Genomic DNA, 20,206 nt, shown 5'->3' with positions numbered 1-20,206 from the left:
CCTCGCCTTTTTCCCAGACCGGGGAGGGATTCGCGCAACACAAGGTCGGACTCTTCCTGACATGTCTAAATGACGACGTAGCTCCGCCGTTGAATAAGGGGGCGTTCTTTTTGTCATCACTTTCCCGGTGCACCCTTTCAAGGTTGCCGCTGCGCCTAGGCAAGCTACACGCGTTTAGCGTTCGCTAATCGTATGCGCGGATCTCCATTCAGTCTCACATGAATGCAACTCGTGCAGGTCCAATGAACGGACGACATTAAACGACTAACGAGACGCAAAGAGACAAAGAAGCAAGTGCTCGGCCTGTTCGTTCGTTGCCGATGTTGCAGCCGGCAGCCGCGTCAGGTTGTGTGCAGCAGTTTGCAGTTTCTGTCGAGCGGGAATAACGAATACTATTGGTGACAAGTAACCTGGAACATTGGGATATACGACTCCCCGAAGTCCGCAGGCTTCAAGAAAGTCGCCAAGCGTCACTTTGCCTACGGCGTGGATGAGGATTTCGTGAGCGAATTGAGGTGAGATCGTATTCAGGTGAGGAAGACAGACTCTGGCGAATCAGTATTCGAGACATGGAGAAACCCTTCTGCACAAGTACACAAATATGCTTATTGTTACAAAGCCCTCTGCCACTACAGGACTACCGTGCAGTCTAAAATAAGGCTCCATAAGGAGGAACATTCAAAGGAAGCTGGGAGCACACCACCCGCATCGTCGTTATCCATGTGTGAAATTTCGACGAGGTAGCAAGAGAGTGGTATTCGTATAGTGCGTGCTGTGTGAACCATCAGAAAATCGGTGCACTGTTTCAAATCCTAAGCCAGAATATTCTTTCAGGACTATAGGCTTCAGACAGCAGGGGTGTAGCCAAGGAAAATCACCCCCATTCCCCGCGAATTTCACTAGCCTTTTCGAGCATCCCAAAGTGAAACTGCCGAAAATCATTATCACCACGTAACTATGTAAAACCACTAGCGCGTGTCAGCATACAGCATTCGCCGTGGTTATGGGAGGCACGATGACTTTATTAACGACGCTTCCGCCTCATAATGGATGGCCCGCCGCGCGGGCACAACGGCAACTCTTGGCCACACGAGGGTATAAAATTAGAACGTAGAGCAGGTTTACGCGTAGACCACTCGATGAACGTAGCCAGATGCGTCCACCACACTGCCTCCTTTGCACATCGCAGCAGTAGTCTATAGTAACCCTCCCGACCAGTGTTGCGGAGTTGTCACCCCGGAATCGGATTGAATACGAAATCATTCCACATTTTTCTGACCCCGGAACGGAATGGGAACGGAACGGCGACAAAGATCGCAGGAATAGAATGGGAATGGAATTAAGCACATTTTTTTACGGTATGGAATGGGTACGGAATTACGTCTTCTACCGAAAATTAAGCACATTTTTCGTCGACGTGCTGCTTTTCAAACTTCAGGCATTAGTAGTCAGACGCTCGAATTTATTAATACAGAAGTAGTTTAAAAAGGCTTGGCTGATTACAAGCATGATACATTTATAAGCAACGCACCTACTATAATTATGTCCTGATATAAACCATGTTTCTCTGAAGTTTTTCTCCATTCGCGTAACCAAGGCTCTATGCAATATGGTATCCGTCTTGCGGAACTATAAGGTGGCGGCATACCCACCTTACACCTTCTCATTTTCCCCCCTCGGGGGCGACTCAGCGCCTTGCTGTCTCCTCATCCTTAACTTCGTTTTTACTTCTGGTAATTGATATGTGGGGTTTAACGTCGCAAAACCACCATATGATTATGAGAGACGCCGTATATATAGTGGAGGGCTGTTCTTGCTTCTGCCGCCGTCGGTGACTCGGACGCATATTCGAAAAAGTGCTTCTCTAAGTTGTGAAGCGCATTGACGCCAGTTGCATGCTTGCGTTTATATAATGCAAGGTTTGGATACCAGTTTGCGCACAGTTTCGGCTCATATTAACTCCTCCCCTTTTTTTTTTCTCTGCAATATTGTCCCCCCCCCTGCCTACAACCATGGTTGCCTTTGCCTGAAACTCTATCGCCAAGGCCTGCAGGTCAGCGCAGCCCACATCCGTACGCAGTGAACTGTGTGCTGTGTGAACTTTGTGTACGAAGAACTCTTCTACAAGATGACACGTACATAGAGATAGAATAGACGTTTGAAAGCATTGGTTCGGCCAAAGCAGGCGATCCCACGTACCAAATCAGCGCCTCCCTGTATTCCTATGAAACTATTCGCTGTATCACAATTTTAGCACTAATTTGCTTAAGGCTAAACAATATTTAAACACCATTCGTTTTTAAACATGCACTAATATAAAAAAGCCTGCTTATTCCCTAAATAATATACTAACCATTTACTTGTCACAAAAAGTACTAACCTCCTAGTAAATGAATGTAGTAAAATGCTCATTAGTCAAACTTGTTTGCAAAGGTTGGTGAATAGTGCTGGCTCGAATAGTTAATACATTACTAAATTTTCAGTTAAAGGGCGTTTATATGCGCATGTACATTGCCATATCAAAATAATTAAAAAACGGAAGTATAAATAGGATAATAAACAAAGTGCGATTGTCCACGCAAATATATTTAGTGGTCACTAATTACTTCATGTACTTACTATGGCAAGTGCGCATCACAGGAGCATATATATACATAGAGGCGTGAACGAATCACAGACAAGGACATACACGCAAACGCGCACACAGAATATCAAGACTAAGCCGGTATTGTATACTGTAGCAGTTGTTTGAAAGCTTTATGTGCCTAGTTTGTAATAGCACACTGAGTACTGGTTAGCAGCCACAGAATTTAGAAAGATAATGGAAGTTTTATACACATTATCATCTGCCCTTCTGTACATCTGTGTCATCTCTTATAGCACGGAATTTTCATTCCAAAGTAATCGACAAAATTAAGATTGGTCTAAATTTTTTATAAAAGTGTCACGGTTACTGCAAGATATACAGTAATGTTAACTGGAAATATGGCAACGTATGTGGATTAGTAGTTAAAAAGACCAAGAAAGTATTTCTTGTTAGGTGGGAAAGGTTTTAAGCTTTACTATAGCTACAAGCTATAGTAAAAAAATGCCGCGAAGGTAGTGAAATAGGCTCGAAACAAGTAAATGTACGGGTTTCCAACTGTTTACTAACTTTTTTAATATTGTGCTGATTATACTAATACCATAGGTATAGCGGGGTAACTGGCCCTATGAGAACTAATAGTGTGGTTGTAGTGCACGAGACAAGTCACCAAGCTACTGTCCCTCGACCATGGTAACGTGTTTAGCGTAGTTTTGCAGTTCTTATGCATCTGATGACATCAGCTCTACGTTGTTACCATCATTCTTAGCTCAATAAAGCTATCAAGATGTGCCTATCCTACGTTGAGGAGTTGTAGGAATGGAATCGACCTGACTAGCCATTCCCGGAGTGGGAATGGGCTAAGTTTTTTTCCACTCCGAGGACTTGAAAACAATGGAATTACGGCAAGTTGATATCCCCCGGAATGAAATTGGAACGGAATAAAGGTGCCCATTCCGCAACACTGCTCCCGACCTTTCTCATATTCATTCTCTCTCTCTCTCTCTCTCTGCAGCAGCGTGCGTGACCGAAAAAGCGCGAGAAGTGGGCGGATGGTTGCTTGCTGAAAGAGGCGCGCTCAATGAAAAACACAAATAACACTCATAGTAACACATGATCCCCGTTCATATATATTGAAAGGAGACACATTTTCGCAATGCACTAAGACCTTTATTCACGAATGTGAGAATAATATAGGCCGCTTGTGGAAATTGCCATCTACGTTTAATCAAGTTAGCGTTGTACATATTTGAAAAACAAAAGCATTACTAAATAGTTTATATATTCCTATTTTAAGACTTGTATTAGTGGACAAAAAAACTGTGTATGTTCAATGCTATACCCCCACAAGGCGCGTGTAAAACTGTACACAGAAAGGCATGCTGCGTTGCGTTTGTGTAGGTTGCGGGCACGCTATAATTTCCATTGGGGCAGGATTGTAGAGGTGTAATTGAAGAGTATTGTGGGGGCCGGAAAGTCGGTTGTGGACGTGATGGATACGTCTTTTCCGCAAATATCTCCATTACGTATGTTGGGAGCTTGAAAACACAGCCAATCCTAACAACTCAACCTATCTTTCTCTTCATTAATTGCCACCTACAGTACTCGTCAAAAAAGTAGAAAGAACTTAAAAATAAGTGCTATAACATCGTTTCCCAAAAAGAGGCTTCACGTACGAAAGCGCCAGCCTCTGTGTTGCGCGCTGATAGCGGCGAACAAGGCGTCGGCCGTGGGTTAATCTTATCCGTGGTAAAGCGCGTCGGCATCTGTATACATGCGGCATCGAAGGTTCTAAAGCACTATAACACTGGTGCTCGCCAACGTTCTCGAATAAACTTGACTATTCGCGTCGTACGCTTGATAACAACAGAGTAATCTCGGACATTAGCGTGAATAAGAGAAGTGGGGGAGGGGGGGGGGCATGGTACCTGGCCCTCTTTTGTGTTCAGCGGCACCTCTTGAACGTGTTCCTCCTCGGGAATTTAGCTTTAGAATGTTATATATTTGATTTACGTGAGAGTTAACTATAGCTCATTCAATATTTTTGAAGGCTGAATATTTGTTAACGTGTACCTGTTGTTAATTCCCCGCTTCTGTGTCAGAAAATAATGATCGCAAAATCCACTGGACTGGTTGAAATACTGAATAGAACAATGCAATTGCTTGAAATGGGACTTCACGAATGCTCGTGGGCTAAATTAAAACAAAAAAATTTGGGGAGGTGGGGGGGGGGGCAACATTAATTTATGTATGTTCCTGTGCGTTTTTGTATGTGTGCGCGTATATGTCCATAAGGAAAAAAAATTGGCAGATTCCAGGTGCCTTGGGAATCGATGTTATGCGAAGCATGCGAATAAAAGGTGACTCTGTTGTAATTTTTTTTTATTGACAAACGTTACGAAGTGGTGCTAAAGATATGTACACCCACATTCGAAGTAACCTCAGCTTTGGCATCGCACGTACACGTCCGCTTCAGTTACGGGGAGGTACCGAGTTCGATTCCCGGCGCTGGCTGGCCGCCCACCGGTTCATAAACAGAGGACAGACGGGCTCTGCCAGAACTCCCAACCCATTGCGCGGGACCCCGTGTCGGTGCCGGTATGCAAAGTAAGTCGGGACGTGCGAGCAATCTGATAAAAACTGCATCGCCGTGCCATCTGACGTGGTGAGTGGGCATGCACGTCCTTTAATTTTCACGTCTAAATATCTTTTCACTCGTTTCCAGTTGACCGAGTGATTACACGTAGCGTTTTGCGCTAGGTGTCGCTTTCTTTCTTTCATCCGTGACGCGCTAAATTTGACGGGGCACGGTGGCGGTGAAGTGCATGAGGGTCGCTACGCCCCGAATAATAGATGTCATCTTTTGTCTCAGTGGCGAACCGGTGCCACCACACATCATTGCTTCTCTTCTTTGCACGTGCCGTTAGGAAAAGAACGCTTGTGGGCGTAACGTCAAACACCTTCTTGCCACGCAGAGGGCGTTCGTTTGATCCCCACGAGGACCGATATTCCTTATTAATTACTTATTTATTAACCGCTGGTATTTAAGGGTAACTAACTGGATTCCCAGAGAAGGCAAGCGGAGTAGGGCGCGACAGAAGGTTAGGTGGACAGATGAGATTAGGAAGTTTGCGGGTATAAAGGAGCAGCAGCAAGCACAGGACCGACTTGACTAGTGGATCATGGGAGAGGCCTTTGTCCTGCAGTGGACGTAGTCAGGCTGATGATAATGATGGTGATGATGATGATGATGACGATGACGATAATGTTCCTGTGCTCTCGCTCGCGGACAAGGTTAATTTTTTTGGGCTCTGTATACCAGCGACGCTTGCGTAAGACACTGACACCGGAATTTCTTCGAAAGGTGCTTTCAACACTAGTGCCTTATACGCTGCTCGGCGTTGTCTATGAAGGGAGCCACGTACATTTCACCGCAACCGTCAACCCGTCGAATTGAGTGCGTCACTTATTGAAGAATGAAAGCAACGTCCAGAGTGAAACGCTACACATAATCATTTGGTCCACTTCAAGCAAACGAAAAGATGCGGATATGATAATGAAGTGACGCGCATGCGCACTCATAGCGTCAGATGGTGGGGCGATGTAGATTTATCAGATTGTGGTCATAACTGGAGCGTCCCGTCTCATTTTGCATACGGGTGTGCAATTGCCCGTACAGATAGCCGCATGTAATTTATGTAACTGGTTGTTTGATTGATACGTGGTGTTTAACGTCCCAAAACCACCATATGATTATGAGTGGCGCCATAGTGGAGGGCTCCGGAAATTCTACCACCTGGGTTTCTTTAATCTGCACCCAAATCTGAGCACGCGGGCCTACAGCATGTAACCAGTTGTTTACAGCTGCGCAACGATACCAACAGCAACATAGATATTAGCAAAACCGGAAGTGGTAAGCAGATATGAAGCGCTGGTGCTCACGAGGATGGTGGCCCTGGATACTGCTACATAAATCAACTTCAGCGGATGGCGCCTAACTACCATCGACTTTAATCCGACGTGACTGTGTTGTAGGAGTGCATATGTAGTGTTTATAAAATTGGGTAGCCAGCATTGCAGCTACAATCGACGTTTCAAGAACATTAGGGTCTATTTGAAAAGCAGTTCCGAGACCTGGAGTGGTTCTGTGGTAGATTTCTTGATTGCCACGCAGGATGCTCGGGTTTGATTTCTCTTGGGACCCTGACTTTCATTCTTTGAATTCATGGGGCCAATGCTGCCGATGTCAGCGTTTTCTTAACACTCACATGTTAAAATTACCCTTGTGCGTTCTCGCCATTCCTGGGTAGATATGAAGTGACAATCACGACTGCGGCACAGACCCGCATACCAGTGTCATCTACCCGCCCTCGGGTATATGTGCCGCTGTTTGGCGGAAAGTGTTTGACGACGTACGCAGCGAGATGGTGACATTATTCATGTCGTGACCAGCGAGTCATATTCGTCAAACCATCTTATCCTCCCATAGTCATTTTGGTTTACCCCAAGGACCTATAGGTGGGTATTATATATATATATATATATATATATATATATATATATATATATATATATATATATATATATATATATATATATATATATATATATAATAAGGGAAAGAAGTGTATACCTAAGGGCTCGTTTTTCCGTGTTTTAACACAATACCAATGAGATCCAACAGACAGCAATGCCAAGGAATGCACAGGGGAAGTTATTAGAACCAATGGAATGTAAATAAGAAGAAAGAAAAGTGGATGAAAAAAATAACCAGCCGTGAGCAGGCAACTGTAGTATACGCCTCTAAAAAAACTGTTTATTGGTGACGTTTAGATCGGAGACCGATCTTCATCAGACGTAACCACTTCTAACGAGCAAAAAGATACGGATATGAAAATGAAGGGACGCGCATGCGCACTCATAACTTCAGATGGCGCGGCGAAGAAGATTTATCAGATTGTGGTGATAACTCGCGCGTCCCGACTTATTTCTGATGAAGATCGGTCTCCGATCGAAACGTCACCAATGAACAGTTTTTTAGAGGCCCTCAATTCCCTCAATTCCCTCAATTCTACGGCATCCGAAGCCAGATTCCTTATTATATATATATATATATATATATATATATATATATATCGGGGATATGACGGCAACGGTAAAAAAAATGAGTTGATCGTGTCCATATAATTGTTATCGCAAGAAAATGGACACGGGCAGGGTACGTAACGCCTATAGGCAAGGTAACAGCCTTTGGTCATTAAAAAAACTAACTGGATTCCGAGAGAAGGCATATGCCTGAGGGGAAGATAGACAGTTAGGCGGGTAGATGGGATTAAAACATTGCAGCAGCAAACACAGGTCCAGGTTGATTGGCTGAGCATGGCAGAAGCCTTTGACTTGCAGTGGGCGCATTCAGTCTGACAATGATGATGGTGATGATAATGCACCTCTAAGAAAGCGTGCAAGCCAAGCTTGGGCAGATGTCTAAGCTGTTTTAATTTCGTGGAATGCAACGTGGTCAATTATCAATATACCCTATGTTGATAAAGGCATTACCACCGCAATAAATAAGACATCCTAAGAACGAAACCTGTGCGCGTTCCTGCAAGCCGAGCATCACGGGCAGGCGGAATGTTCATCGACATTCGGGATCACCGGAACAGTCCATGCTCGAAGAGTTCATCGACCTTGATCAATTATTCTCAAAATTATGCGCAGTGATAGTTCGCCAGCTTTCCCCGCACACAATGAAAGCACGTTCGGAACGCCCCACATTTAGGACGGTCACAATGATACGTCGCATTACATAGTCGAAACGAACGCTGCACGACATAGACAACACACACACACACAGCATTATTGCCTTTGCTTTTTTTTCGTTGTTCAACGCCACACAATACTTCCGGATAAAAGGCCGCTTATAGGAAGACTTCTATAGAAAGGCTCAATTGTTGTCCGCTTCAACGGCGAGCTATTTGCGGAAGGCCCGCGGAGAGGCACGCTTTACGTTTGATCCAGGACATACTGCTGAGCTTCCAAATGACCGATCGGTTCAGAAATTCGTGGATGCTGGGCAACAGTGGCCTTTTGTCGCTGTTGGTGGTGTTGGGAATGTTTTTTTTTTTTTGAAGTAGATTGTCTCTAACGCCGTCTGGCGCACGCGATATTCTCACTTCCGAAATTCGATAATGCGATTGGATCACGTGGGAACACCGAAAATGGCTCTATGGGAGCAAACAAAAAATATAGAAAAAGAAATTTAAATCGCAGGTCTACTTGCCCACACCTGGAAATAGCAACGTACCGTGTCGAGTCGTACAAAAGCGTGAACACGACAAAAAAGACCCCCCCTCCCTTTTCCACATCATAGAAGTAAAAAAAAAGAGCATACACACAAAAGAACCACTGTTGAGTTCGTACAACCTTGCAATGGGTTGCGGACGCGACAAACGTGATCATCGCCCCTCTCTCTTTTTGCACTATTCACGGCTAAACAGTCGCGCGCGGACGTAGTTGACGTGCTCGCTCGAGTTGGAGAGGATGTCTGCAGTCCAGTAGCGCTCCATTGACCGAGTTTATCGCGTACTCGATTGGGACGCGTGCAACGGTAACACGTGCAGGTGACAGTCCTTTCCCGGCGTCCTCGCATTTCGTTAGAGTTCAGCTCGCCATCTGGAAGAAGAAACTTGACGTTGCGTCGAGGGCCTGCCTTAGGGTACGTATGCCTGCATTTATGAATGAAAATTGTCAAAGCTTTACGTCCCAAACTATGATATGATTATGAGGGACGCTGTGGTGAAGGGCCCCGGAAATTCCCACCATTCTGAATTCTTTAGAGTGCACCTAAATCTAAGCACAGGCGCCTTAAGCGTTCTCGTCTATATAAAAAAATGCGGCCACCGCAACGGCATTCGATCCCGTGACCTTCGGGCCAGCAGTCGCAACGTAACCACGTGACCACCGTGGCGGGTATGCCTGCACGTTACTGAGTCAGACCGGGTTATGTCATTTAGTTGACAAAGCCTCAGCTTGCAACTTAATAGCAATAATTGTTTATGTTCAACGTCGCGAAACCACGATGTGGTTATGCAGGGCTTCAGAAAAGACGTGCAGGGCTTCGGAAATTTCCACCTCTGGTTCAGTTTTGCAGCATTATCATAAAGCGTAAGATAAATGAACATTTTTTGTGAATTGTAGTTCCCGCGTAATCAACGTGCCTTCATTTAGCTTCATTTTGCAGTGTACTGTTGAGTGTGGTCGCCTTGTTAAAGGCACTGTATACCATGTTCGACTAATAGTTCTGCTGCCGCTTCGCGTGAGCAACGACAAAAATACATTTTTCTTCGCTGAAAGCGAGCGTAAGCGAAAACATTGTTTGCACTGCATTTACAGCTCGAGCTTTGATACTACTTGTGCCAAAATAGCGCATCAATAGCTTTGGGATAAATGAGTGATCACGATTTAACTCGGAATAATAACTGTAGGATACGTAAAGTAACGTATTATCATAGTATTTTGGTAAAGCATGGAATGATGTGTCAGTTTGAAGGGTTTACAGACACCTCGAAAGGTTGAGGCAGACGCAACGACGTTATCATATATAGGAGTCCAGAAAGATACCCCCTTTTACAGACTTTCACTGTTACATTGCAAACAACGACAGTATCGCTCGACACGGTGCGAACATTCCGGTAAGGGTTCAGTCGGAATGTGTTGATTGCACGCCCGCAAGTGTCGGGTCTGCCTTTACCAGCTGGTCCACGCATTGTGGCGGTGGCTGGGATTCCCGCGGGGGTCGCTGTGTTTGTTCAGCGTCGTAGCGGTCGACGAGGACGTGTGTGCGTTGGCTTTGCACAGTGCCCGGCTGAATCGACGAGGAAGCTGCAGGCGGGCTCCGTTCGCCACCGCCACTGTAACCTTGGCTCCTGCGACCGTCGCGACGCCTCTCGAGATCCCCCTCGACGCCTCCTCCGAATTAGCGGGGGATTACTTGTCGATCGGGAGGAGAGTGGGTGTGGATGTTTGTTTGATTTCGATCGACGGAAAGGTGTTCGCGTATGACGCCTCCGAACCAACACATACACGCTCGATCGGCTCATCGGGTTACATCTGCGGCGTGCCTTAAGACGTGTCCATTTTTGGTGTCGTGGCCTCGCCCGGTGCAGGAGGTATACCGCGACGTGTCCTCGCGCGACAGTCGCAGACATGGATTCTCATCAGCTACGTTGGTTACAAGTCATGGTCTGTATTTTTTCGTCTTTTTTTTCTTCTTGGTGTTGAGTGTGAGAAAAAAAAGAACGTTCTTTTCCCCCTAGTTGTGAAGTCGAAAAACTATAAAAGTGACAACAAAATATTGGAAAACGGTACAATGGGTCACCGAACAAACAGGGGTGGTAGATATCCTGGTGGCCATCAAGAAAACGAAATAGACCTAGGCTGGCCTCGTAATGCGCTGAACAGAGAACCGGTGAACTGTGAGATTAATCGTAATGGTTTAGAAGGAATGGGGAACGCCGTAGATGAATCAGAGGGTTTGGAGGAGTGAAAAAATTAAGAATTTTGAAGAAAATGAAATTGAATCAGCTTGAAGAAGATAGGATAAATTGAACATCATCGCAAGGGGCGTTCGTCCCGCAGTACACTAAAACGGGCTCAAGATGATGACGAGGCGGGAGGAAGGACAATTAATGGTTGCCCAAGAAGACGCGGCAGAATTCACGAAGCCTTTCATTCGACAATACATTTCAACGTGGTGTTAACCAAATCTAATTAATGAAATTATAGTAGTTGAATTACTTTTTGCTGTAGGAAGTGGGCTGGTAATCTAGCAACGTAATTGATTTCTTCAAGCGAGTCATGGCAACAAAGTACTCATTATTTTCCAGCTTACTTTATGCTAATGTATAGCTCGTCCGCTTCCCTTGTGACATAAAAAATCGACAAAGAAATAAAACAAATATAGGAAATTCAAATGAATGTGAGTGCTGAATCCAAGCATTGGAGGCTGATCAAAGATCGCCGAGATTCAATGTATATGTGCTATAAAGTTGTATGAGTCAGGGCATGAATGATAAAGTTTTCCTAATGTTACAGGTTCGGTCTCTGCGAGTGGGAACGTGTCTTTTTGCCCACCTTGCTTTTATCACATCTACATCACAATTACTAGAACAAACCTAAAATAGTACAATTAACGTTGCATATACGCTACTTGGCAGATGTGGCACCGGGATTATTTTACAAGGGGGTGCGAGGCACCCATGAAAAGTTAGTTTCCTCAAGTGGGATGGGGGAGGGGCCGGGAGGTGGGAAACATGGGCAATGTGTTATGACTATGTCCCGTTCGGGGGGGGGGGGGGGCAACGGAAGGGAGGGGGGCAGGCGAAAGTTTTCTAGGACTCCAGCCCCCTCCCCGTGCCCACCCCTGGCACCGCCCTTGCTCCTTGGCTTCATTATCCGCCGGTTTTCATGTAACTTTTCTCAAGGTAATTTCCCTACTTTTGAAAAGTAATAGTTATGTAATAACGTTAGCTTCGGCCTGCTGTGATTTGTATTGTAACTTAATTTATTTATTTATTTATTTATTAAAGGTACTTTCAAGGCCCGAAGGCACTACAGAAAGGAGTGGTTTGAACAATCGTAAGTGCAGTTAAAAAGTTAAAAAAAAAAAAAAAAAAAAAAAAAACAGAAAACAGGAAAAAAAAGAAAAATTCTACAGGGCATCATGTATGGCGAGCTTGAAGTCTTTTTGGTCCGTTATACAGGCGATGGAGGCGGGAAGGTGGTTCCAGGCGGCGCTTGTCCTTGGCACGAATGAATCATTATATAGTCTGGTGCGACAGGATGGTAGGCCCACCTTAAAGCGATGATCCATCCTTGGTGATATGAAGCGAGGTGGATGAAACAGGGCGTCCTTCAAATGGCTGTTATAATGATAGATTTTGTGAAAAAGGTTAAGGCGAGACAATGTGCGGCGCAATGAAAGATCAGGCAAGTTTAGGGTGCTCTTCATGGATGTGACACTGGAATGACGTGAATAATTCGATAACGTTTCCCTACAAATGAGAAAAGTTATTAGTAGTAAGGTTTATTTACGTTTAGTGTAATTACATCATCTATGATTCTACCCAGCAGACAACACAAATACAATGGCGCTAACCTTAGAACGCCCTCAGTATGCCTCCTTGATGACATTCCTTGATGACATTATGACACCCCCAGAACGCCCTCTTATGGCACTAAAATGACACTAATTTAGTCCTCTTGTCCGTACTCATAACACCCTCAGCTCATCCTCAAAACAACACTTCATGAATTTTTCGGTATGTTTTCAGAATAAACATTGTGCGGCCGGTTTGGTACTGCAGACGGCGATTTTATTTTGTATTACTGCTTAGGATTTATTTCTTTTCACGGTATTTATATATATCAAAGGAAAAATATCTCTGTGAGGTCTCGTGCATGTAAAAGGTTGACTGGTACACCTAGCTTCAGAAACAACCCAATAGTAATTATTTTCACATAGTGAACCCATAAGAACCTGCGACCCTTGCTTTCGGGAATGTCATAGTTGACTTTCATAATTCTTCAATATTTTCTAACTGCAGAAGAATTCTGTGATTCAGTATGACAGAATTAATTTCCTATTTGTTTATTTTTAATTGAATTTTCCGGTTATTTTGTAAACCCTTATTTCCGTAAGTCTGCATGAATTCACTGTCGAACAAAGCTAATCTGAAAATTTAAGAACTAGTCAATTTTTCATATCCAGATAAACTGAAGTTAGCCTCTGACCTCGCTGAAACGAACTTCGGGACAATTACGCGATCTAAAAACGAACTTTGTGAACGTGTTTTTCATTAGTGCGTAAATAATAATGTGGCAGGTAAATTTAGCATCATAGTTTTCATGACTCTAGCATTTTCATTGCAGCAAGAGACTATTCTTTAACTTTATTCAAACTGTCAGCAGATGAGCCAAGACAGGAGTTGGGGTTACATAGCTGTTATGCATAAACGTAGTAGATGTGGTAAAACGACATTCGCACGGTAAGCTCAGAAAAGGCACAAGGTATCAAAATAACAAAAGAAAACTTAGAGAAGCATATAATACATCCCGCACACGTCACCTGTATATAAAAAGAAAAGATAACATGTTCGAATACAATCCGGAGTACACGTCACCAGAGAGAAAGACTGAAAAACATATTTAAAGTAGTACACTAAACAGATTAAACCAACAAGCAGCCTACCGATGACAACTGAATGAGAAAGATGCGCAAAAGCAGTGCAGTTTGGTAAAAAGTATTCGGACAAAGCCTTTTCAAAACTTTGTATGTTACAATATTCGACTATTCGAGTGGTGTTCATAATGTGCTGTGTTTAGCTCAGCCAGACATTGGTACTATTAATTTGCACCAGGGGGAAGGGGGGGGGGAGGTTAAGCCATCATCTCTAACGAAAATCAATTTTAAATATTCATTAAAATGGCAAGTCATTCTATAATTATTCGTGATAGTTACATCATCGTTCTTCAAAAATTGGGTGCCAGACTTTGGTCCGGAAAAGTACCTCCAAAAATATCCTGGTGATGTTTAATTAAATTGGTGAGTGTTTCATTCATGTACCTGTGTTTGGTTTGAATAATTTTCATTTCGAGTTCTTGAGAAACGGAATTGACGTTATGATGTGTATTTGCAGACAATGGTTTTTTAGCTCTCATTATTTTCAAAACGTCATTTTTTTGGAATTATTTTTTGCGTATTCTGTGGATTTTGTCTGTTAGCCCCGCCGCGGTGGTCTAGTGGCTAAGGTACTCGGCTGCTGACCCGCAGGGGGCGGGTTCGAATCCCGGCTGCGGCGGCTGCATTTCCGATGGAGGCGGAAATGTTGTAGGCCCGTGTGCTCAGATTTGGGTGCACGTTAAAGAACCCCAGGTGGTCTAAATTTCCGGAGCCCTCCACTACGGCGTCTCTCATAATCATATAGTGGTTTTGGGACGTTAAACCCCACATACCAATCAATCAATTTTGTCTGTTAAACTTCTTCGTGTGCTTAGGAACAAATAGTTCTATTCATTTGGAAACAACGCTTTCAAACATATTCCATGCATCGTTTACTAATGTAGTATTCAGAGAGACATATTTTCTAAATTATCTATTAACGCAGTATATATCATCTGCTTGAGAAAAGTAGAGAACCGTCGTAGTTCCGTTCTTTTTTCCCCAAGCACGTGTGCTAGCTATATGCGGCATCACCATTTTGTGATCAGATATTACTTCTAATACTTCACACCAATATTTGGATTGCGCGAAAGACCTAGTTAGGACGACCAAGTCGAGCAATGACTCTTTCAATTCGTAGATTTGCGCAGGTGTAGTGACAATTTGTGTTGGACCAAGAGAAAAATTTAGATCCTAAAGAACTCGTGACACGTATTGTTAATTTTGACCTTCCTGATAATTCAACCAATCGATATGCGCTAAAGTCTCCGCCCAAGATAATAATATAATTAGAATGGGTAATTGATATGTGGGCTTTAACGTCCCAAAACCACCATATGATTACGAGAGACGCTGTAGTGGAGGGCTCCGGAAATTTCGACCACCTGGGGGGGGTTCTTTAATGTGCACCCAAATCTGAGCACACGGGCCTACAGCATTTTCGCCTCCACCGAAAGTGCAGCCGCCACAGCCGGTATTCAATCCCACGCAGCCTAGTAGCCTAGTCACTAGACCACCACGGCGGGGCAATTGAGGTGGTTAAACATATCAATTACGAAATTGTTACGCAATACCATATATTTTTCAAGGGTATCATTGGGGTGATATACTACGATAACTACAAAAGACTTTTCATTTATCTCTATAGTGCACGCAACGCATTCAAATTCCGGTTAGGTGGAAATTTCACTACAATAAATTGAAGTTTTATAAACAATGACAGCACTTCCTACCCTGGATCCTCGGTCCTTGCGACATCCAGTATAGCTGGGAGGCAGGAATTCGGCATTCTCAACTGCTTCGCTTAACCAGTTTTCTGTCATGATTACAACATCCGGCTCGTGTACAGAGAGCACAGCCACAAGGAGTGATGACTTCTTTCGGATGCTGCGTGCATTAACATTCGTAACTGTAAACTTCTAAGGAAAAAATTGGCCCGAATCTACATGTTACACTGTAAATCTCGCCGAAAGACGATAGTCTTGCATCTGGAGAGAGTGAACAAAACGTTTATTTGATGTTCTGCGCAAGAAAATCGGTGAATGGTATTCTGAAGGCGCTGCGTTACAGTGCCTCGAGCGTGTAACGGAGGCGAACAAGCGCATCTAGGCACGTTACACGAGCGCCATCTGGCAGTTATCTTCGAAAACGAAGGCGTGCGCGACCGCAGAGAAAGATGCGTGCCAGTCACGGAGGTGATAAGGTGTAGAAAGGAAAGCGACGGGCAAGTGCCACCATCGTGCCGTCGTAGCAAAGCGTTGGAAACACCTTCTTGAGCATCGCGTTGCACTGTCAGCGCAGCGTGTTAAACGCTACAGTCCTTAGAGAGTTACTTGTGTGTGCCTCGTCTAGTATAAAGGCAGACATACAAAACATCGAAGCGTTGCGGTGGCGCCTCAGATATGCGCAATAACTGCTTTTTAATTGACAATCGCACAACTATGAACGCTAAACCTTGAGCAATATTGGTGGGCACTGCGGATGCGGTAGGCCGTTTGATGTCGTTTGAGAAATCGTTAGGGCGGACAAACAGACAGACAGACAGACAGACAGACAGACAGACAGACAGACAGACAGACAGACAGACAGACAGACAGACAGACCAGAAGTTTTCCTTCGAAGGTCTCCAAGAAAGACTATTGTCTTTAAAAATTCCGTTTCTGGCTAAGCTGGTGTCCTTCTCCTAATGGCGAGCGTTTCGACACTCTTTACACCTATATATCACTGGAATAGTCCCAGTAATGCGCCTTACTGTCTACGTAGAAAGTTAATTTAAGCGCACCGGCTTTCCCCTCAACTGTTCGTTTTTAGCGCTTTTCCAAAAACACTTGCTGCTGCGTAGCACGCCTTCTGAAAAAATCATCATTCATTGAAACGTGCATACCTATCAACTTGTAACAGCTACGCACCATTTCGTACTTTTTCTTGAAGTCATATAATCGAAGAATAACTGGTAGTACCTTTGTTTTTTTTTTTCCGAATGCGGTGCATACGCTACACGCTTTCAGGCAATAAACCGATTACAAAAAAAAAAGGTCTATTGTACTACTTTCGTCAGGTCTTTCTGTGTTTCCCTATTTTGCTCATGCAGGCCGAAAATAACAAGATTATTGCGGCGCTGGCGATTTTCAATATCGTCAAGCTTTCTAGTTAGCGCTCCGGCAACTTCGTTTAGTATAGTTGCGGTTTGGTATGCGTCAACCAGTTTAGAAAAAGATGACTAAAGTTTAGCTCGGCGGTCTTCAATACTTTTTGTTTCTGTGCCATTTTCTTTTACTTCCTTTTGGACTGCCCGGTGATTGCGCCTAATGTCATCTAGCGTCTCTGACTTGTTCTTCAATGTATGCAAAATTCGCTAGAGTTTGTAATCTGAGGTCTGTGCTCGGGCCCGGAATCAACTCGGCGTCACCGTTTGCGGCAAGCTTGAGAAATGCCGGCGAATTCATCGTCAAATCGAAACCCATCAAGGGAGAAAATACTGCTGCAGTGCAAAAGCCAACAGAGAGGACCGAAAGTTAGTGACTACCAGCGCTCTGTAGTAAGACTGCAACGTCTTACTCTGGTAATGGTGCTTATACCCGCGTAGCTCTTGGGAGAGTACTCCGACTTTGGAACAGCACTTCATCGAATAAACTTTACATTCACCTACTCCCCGGCTGTTTCAGGACTGGGTCATCTGCGTGGTCAACATTTGGCGAGTAAGGAGGAGGAGGAGGAATAAATGAGGAAGGACAGGGAGGTTAGCCAGTTCTCAGACCGGCTGGCTACCCTGTTTGGCGAGTAAAATTCCCGTTATAGTATTAGCCTGTTTACCAGGTTCTCTTATGGCCGCCATTTGATATGTTCCATGGCATAGAAGTTCACCACTAGATACATGTGTATTTGAACGTCCATGGCTAATCAGAGTGGCTAAGCATAATCCTGGTGGTTTCATGGTGTTTGCACGCTTCTGCAGCTCAGTAGACGGCGGGGAGGGGGAGTGGAAGCTACTATATTCTGCACAGAACTCCTTCATTTGTGTTCGCTCAAATGAACTCGTTGTTGGTAGTGAGCGCTCGGTCCTGTTCGTTTCTTTCCGTGTCCTCGTTTTTCGCGGCGTGGCATGTCATGATTTTGTCTATAGCTACGCTGTTTCAATGTAGAACACCCCACACAAGCATGTGCACGCACAAAACGGAGCACTCTATATGACAGCAGCCCTGGTATTCTTGTTTGTCGAAGGCAGACGGATCGTATATTCTGAGAGTACACGTAACTATTTACGCAGGTGATGGCGCCCATGCTCCATGCAGCCATGTTCTACGCCATGTGCAACGCATTCTCTCGCTGCTGCCCCCCGGACAGCGTGACCATGCCCTGTCGGTGTTCGGGGCCAAACACATTCACTGTGCTCACGTGTGACGGACTAATCTCCACGAGGCAGGTGGAAAGGGTGTGTGCGCGCTATCTATCTATCTATCTATCTACCTATCTATCTATCTATCTATCTATCTATCTATCTATCTATCTATCTATCTATCTATCTATCTATCTATCTATCTATCTATCTATCTATCTATCTATCTATCTATCTATCTATCTATCTATCTATCTATCTATCTATCTATCTATCTATCTATCTATCTATCTATCTATCTATCTATCTGTCTGTCTATCTATCTATCTATCTATCTATCTATCTATCTATCTATCTATCTATCTATCTATCTATCTATCTATCTATCTATCTATCTATCTATCTATCTATCTATCTATCTATCTATCTATCTATCTATCTATCTATCTATCTATCTATCTATCTATCTATCTATCTATCTATCTATCTATCTATCTATCTATCTATCTATCTGTCTGTCTGTCTGTCTGTCTGTCTGTCTGTCTGTCTGTCTGTCTGTCTGTCTGTCTGTCTATCTATCTATCTATCTATCTATCTATCTATCTATCTATCTATCTATCTATCTATCTATCTATCTATCTATCTATCTATCTATCTATCTATCTATCTATCTATCTATCTATCTATCTATCTATCTATCTATCTATCTATCTATCTATCTATCTATCTATCTATCTGAGACGAGAAGCGATACATACACTTAACGGTTCTTATTTATCTCACACCTAGGCCTCGCAAGCAATATGCGAAGCTGCATTTTAAAGCTGATGCAAACATCTGCAAGGAAGTTAATGCCGTATCGCACATGCTTATGTAAACATTTATGGACAGAGCTTCTACGTCATATGTATTCACAGCTTACCAAAAAAATAAATAAACGAAGAAAGTAAAGGAAACGGGAATAGTAACTTCGAACTATGGTATTGAATAGATTTGGAAGACATCCTCGATGGATGTAGGGTGCAGGATAAGACGTATAAGCAGGGAATATGGCTCGGGTTCAGAATAGTATATTGGCAGTAGTTGTACTAAACGAAGAAGAATTGACCGAGTCAATGCGCGGGAACTGGCCTGTCCAGTCGCTCTGCTGTTTCGTGTCCGATTCGTAGCTCGTTCCTCTGCTAGACGAGATGAACATCGTGCAATAGCGTACAAGTTTACAGAAATAAAAGTACATAAGGCATCACATAATTTTAACCAGTCCTTTTTTTACACCCGTAGCAGTGTGTCTAGTAGTTATGGTTATCCAACTAGTGTCTGTCGCAGTACCACTAGTCAATGTGTTGTAAACATCAGCTAGTCAATCGCACCAAAGTATAAGTCAGTCTACCATACTGTCATTCACTGTCTCCCGGTCTCGTGTGACGTCACCAGGTGGCATCTCGACTAGTGAGTCACTCACTGGACTACGGCAAGTTCAGCATGTCCAACGCCAAGGTGATGAAGCTGGAGAAAAGCATGTTCGGTGACCTGCGTTTCGAGTACATCCAGGTGAAAAAGTCCACCGTAGTCGAGGTCGAGGACGGTGCCCTGGAGCCGTCGCGCAACACACTGCGCCGCCTGGAGGTGGTCCACTGCGAACTCAAGTCGTTCCCATTCCAGAACGTGTCCGCCTTCCCAAAGCTGGAGAGCCTCTCGCTCCAGTACAACAATCTCAAGGCGGTACCGGACTACGCCTTCAGGTGCGTCTTCTCTTGGCTGTGTATGTCCTAAACGAGCCAGCCCTCTCAGGTGCAATATGCCGAGTGAACTTATGAAACTTGCCCTCAAGCTGCTGAGTTCTCAAGAATTGCGAAAACACTCGGACTCAACATGGCTAGCACTGTCCTGAAAATTATGCTCTACCAATACATGCAAGAGTTGAGCACTACGGTGTTTTCAGGCGTTAAGTGACGACAGCATTCTCTTATTTAACGTACTATGTGTGACCAGAAGCCTTATGTTACGCTGATTTGAGATATACAGATAATACTATGCATGGGTACAGATTTGGTCAGTACTGAAAATT

The 20,206-nt window shown here is 44.0% G+C and overlaps 1 protein-coding gene across 4 annotated transcripts in view; it reads left to right on the top strand.

Annotated features, from left to right (window-relative positions):
* The first annotated feature begins 321 nt into the window (after positions 1–321).
* The window catches only part of LOC119163166 (uncharacterized), a 53,427-nt gene continuing 33,542 nt past the window's right edge, over positions 322–20,206 (top strand). The window contains exons 1-3 of one of the 4 annotated variants that reach the window (XM_075874000.1): positions 322–515; positions 18,070–18,234; positions 19,573–19,880. In XM_075874000.1, the coding sequence (XP_075730115.1) occupies positions 18,073–18,234; positions 19,573–19,880 (470 nt within the window). In that variant the 5' untranslated portion in view covers positions 322–515; positions 18,070–18,072. Of the gene's footprint in view, positions 532–9,131; positions 9,300–10,489; positions 10,826–18,069; positions 18,235–19,572; positions 19,881–20,206 lie in introns of those variants that run through there. The other 3 variants (XM_075874001.1, XM_075874002.1, XM_037415112.2) reach the window with 3 other exon arrangements.

Source organism: Rhipicephalus microplus, chromosome 9 (genome assembly GCF_043290135.1).
Source record: "Rhipicephalus microplus isolate Deutch F79 chromosome 9, USDA_Rmic, whole genome shotgun sequence".
Taxonomy (NCBI): domain Eukaryota; kingdom Metazoa; phylum Arthropoda; class Arachnida; order Ixodida; family Ixodidae; genus Rhipicephalus; species Rhipicephalus microplus.
The sequence above is the reverse complement of the archived record's forward strand: the minus strand, read 5'-3'. Positions and strand labels throughout refer to the sequence as shown.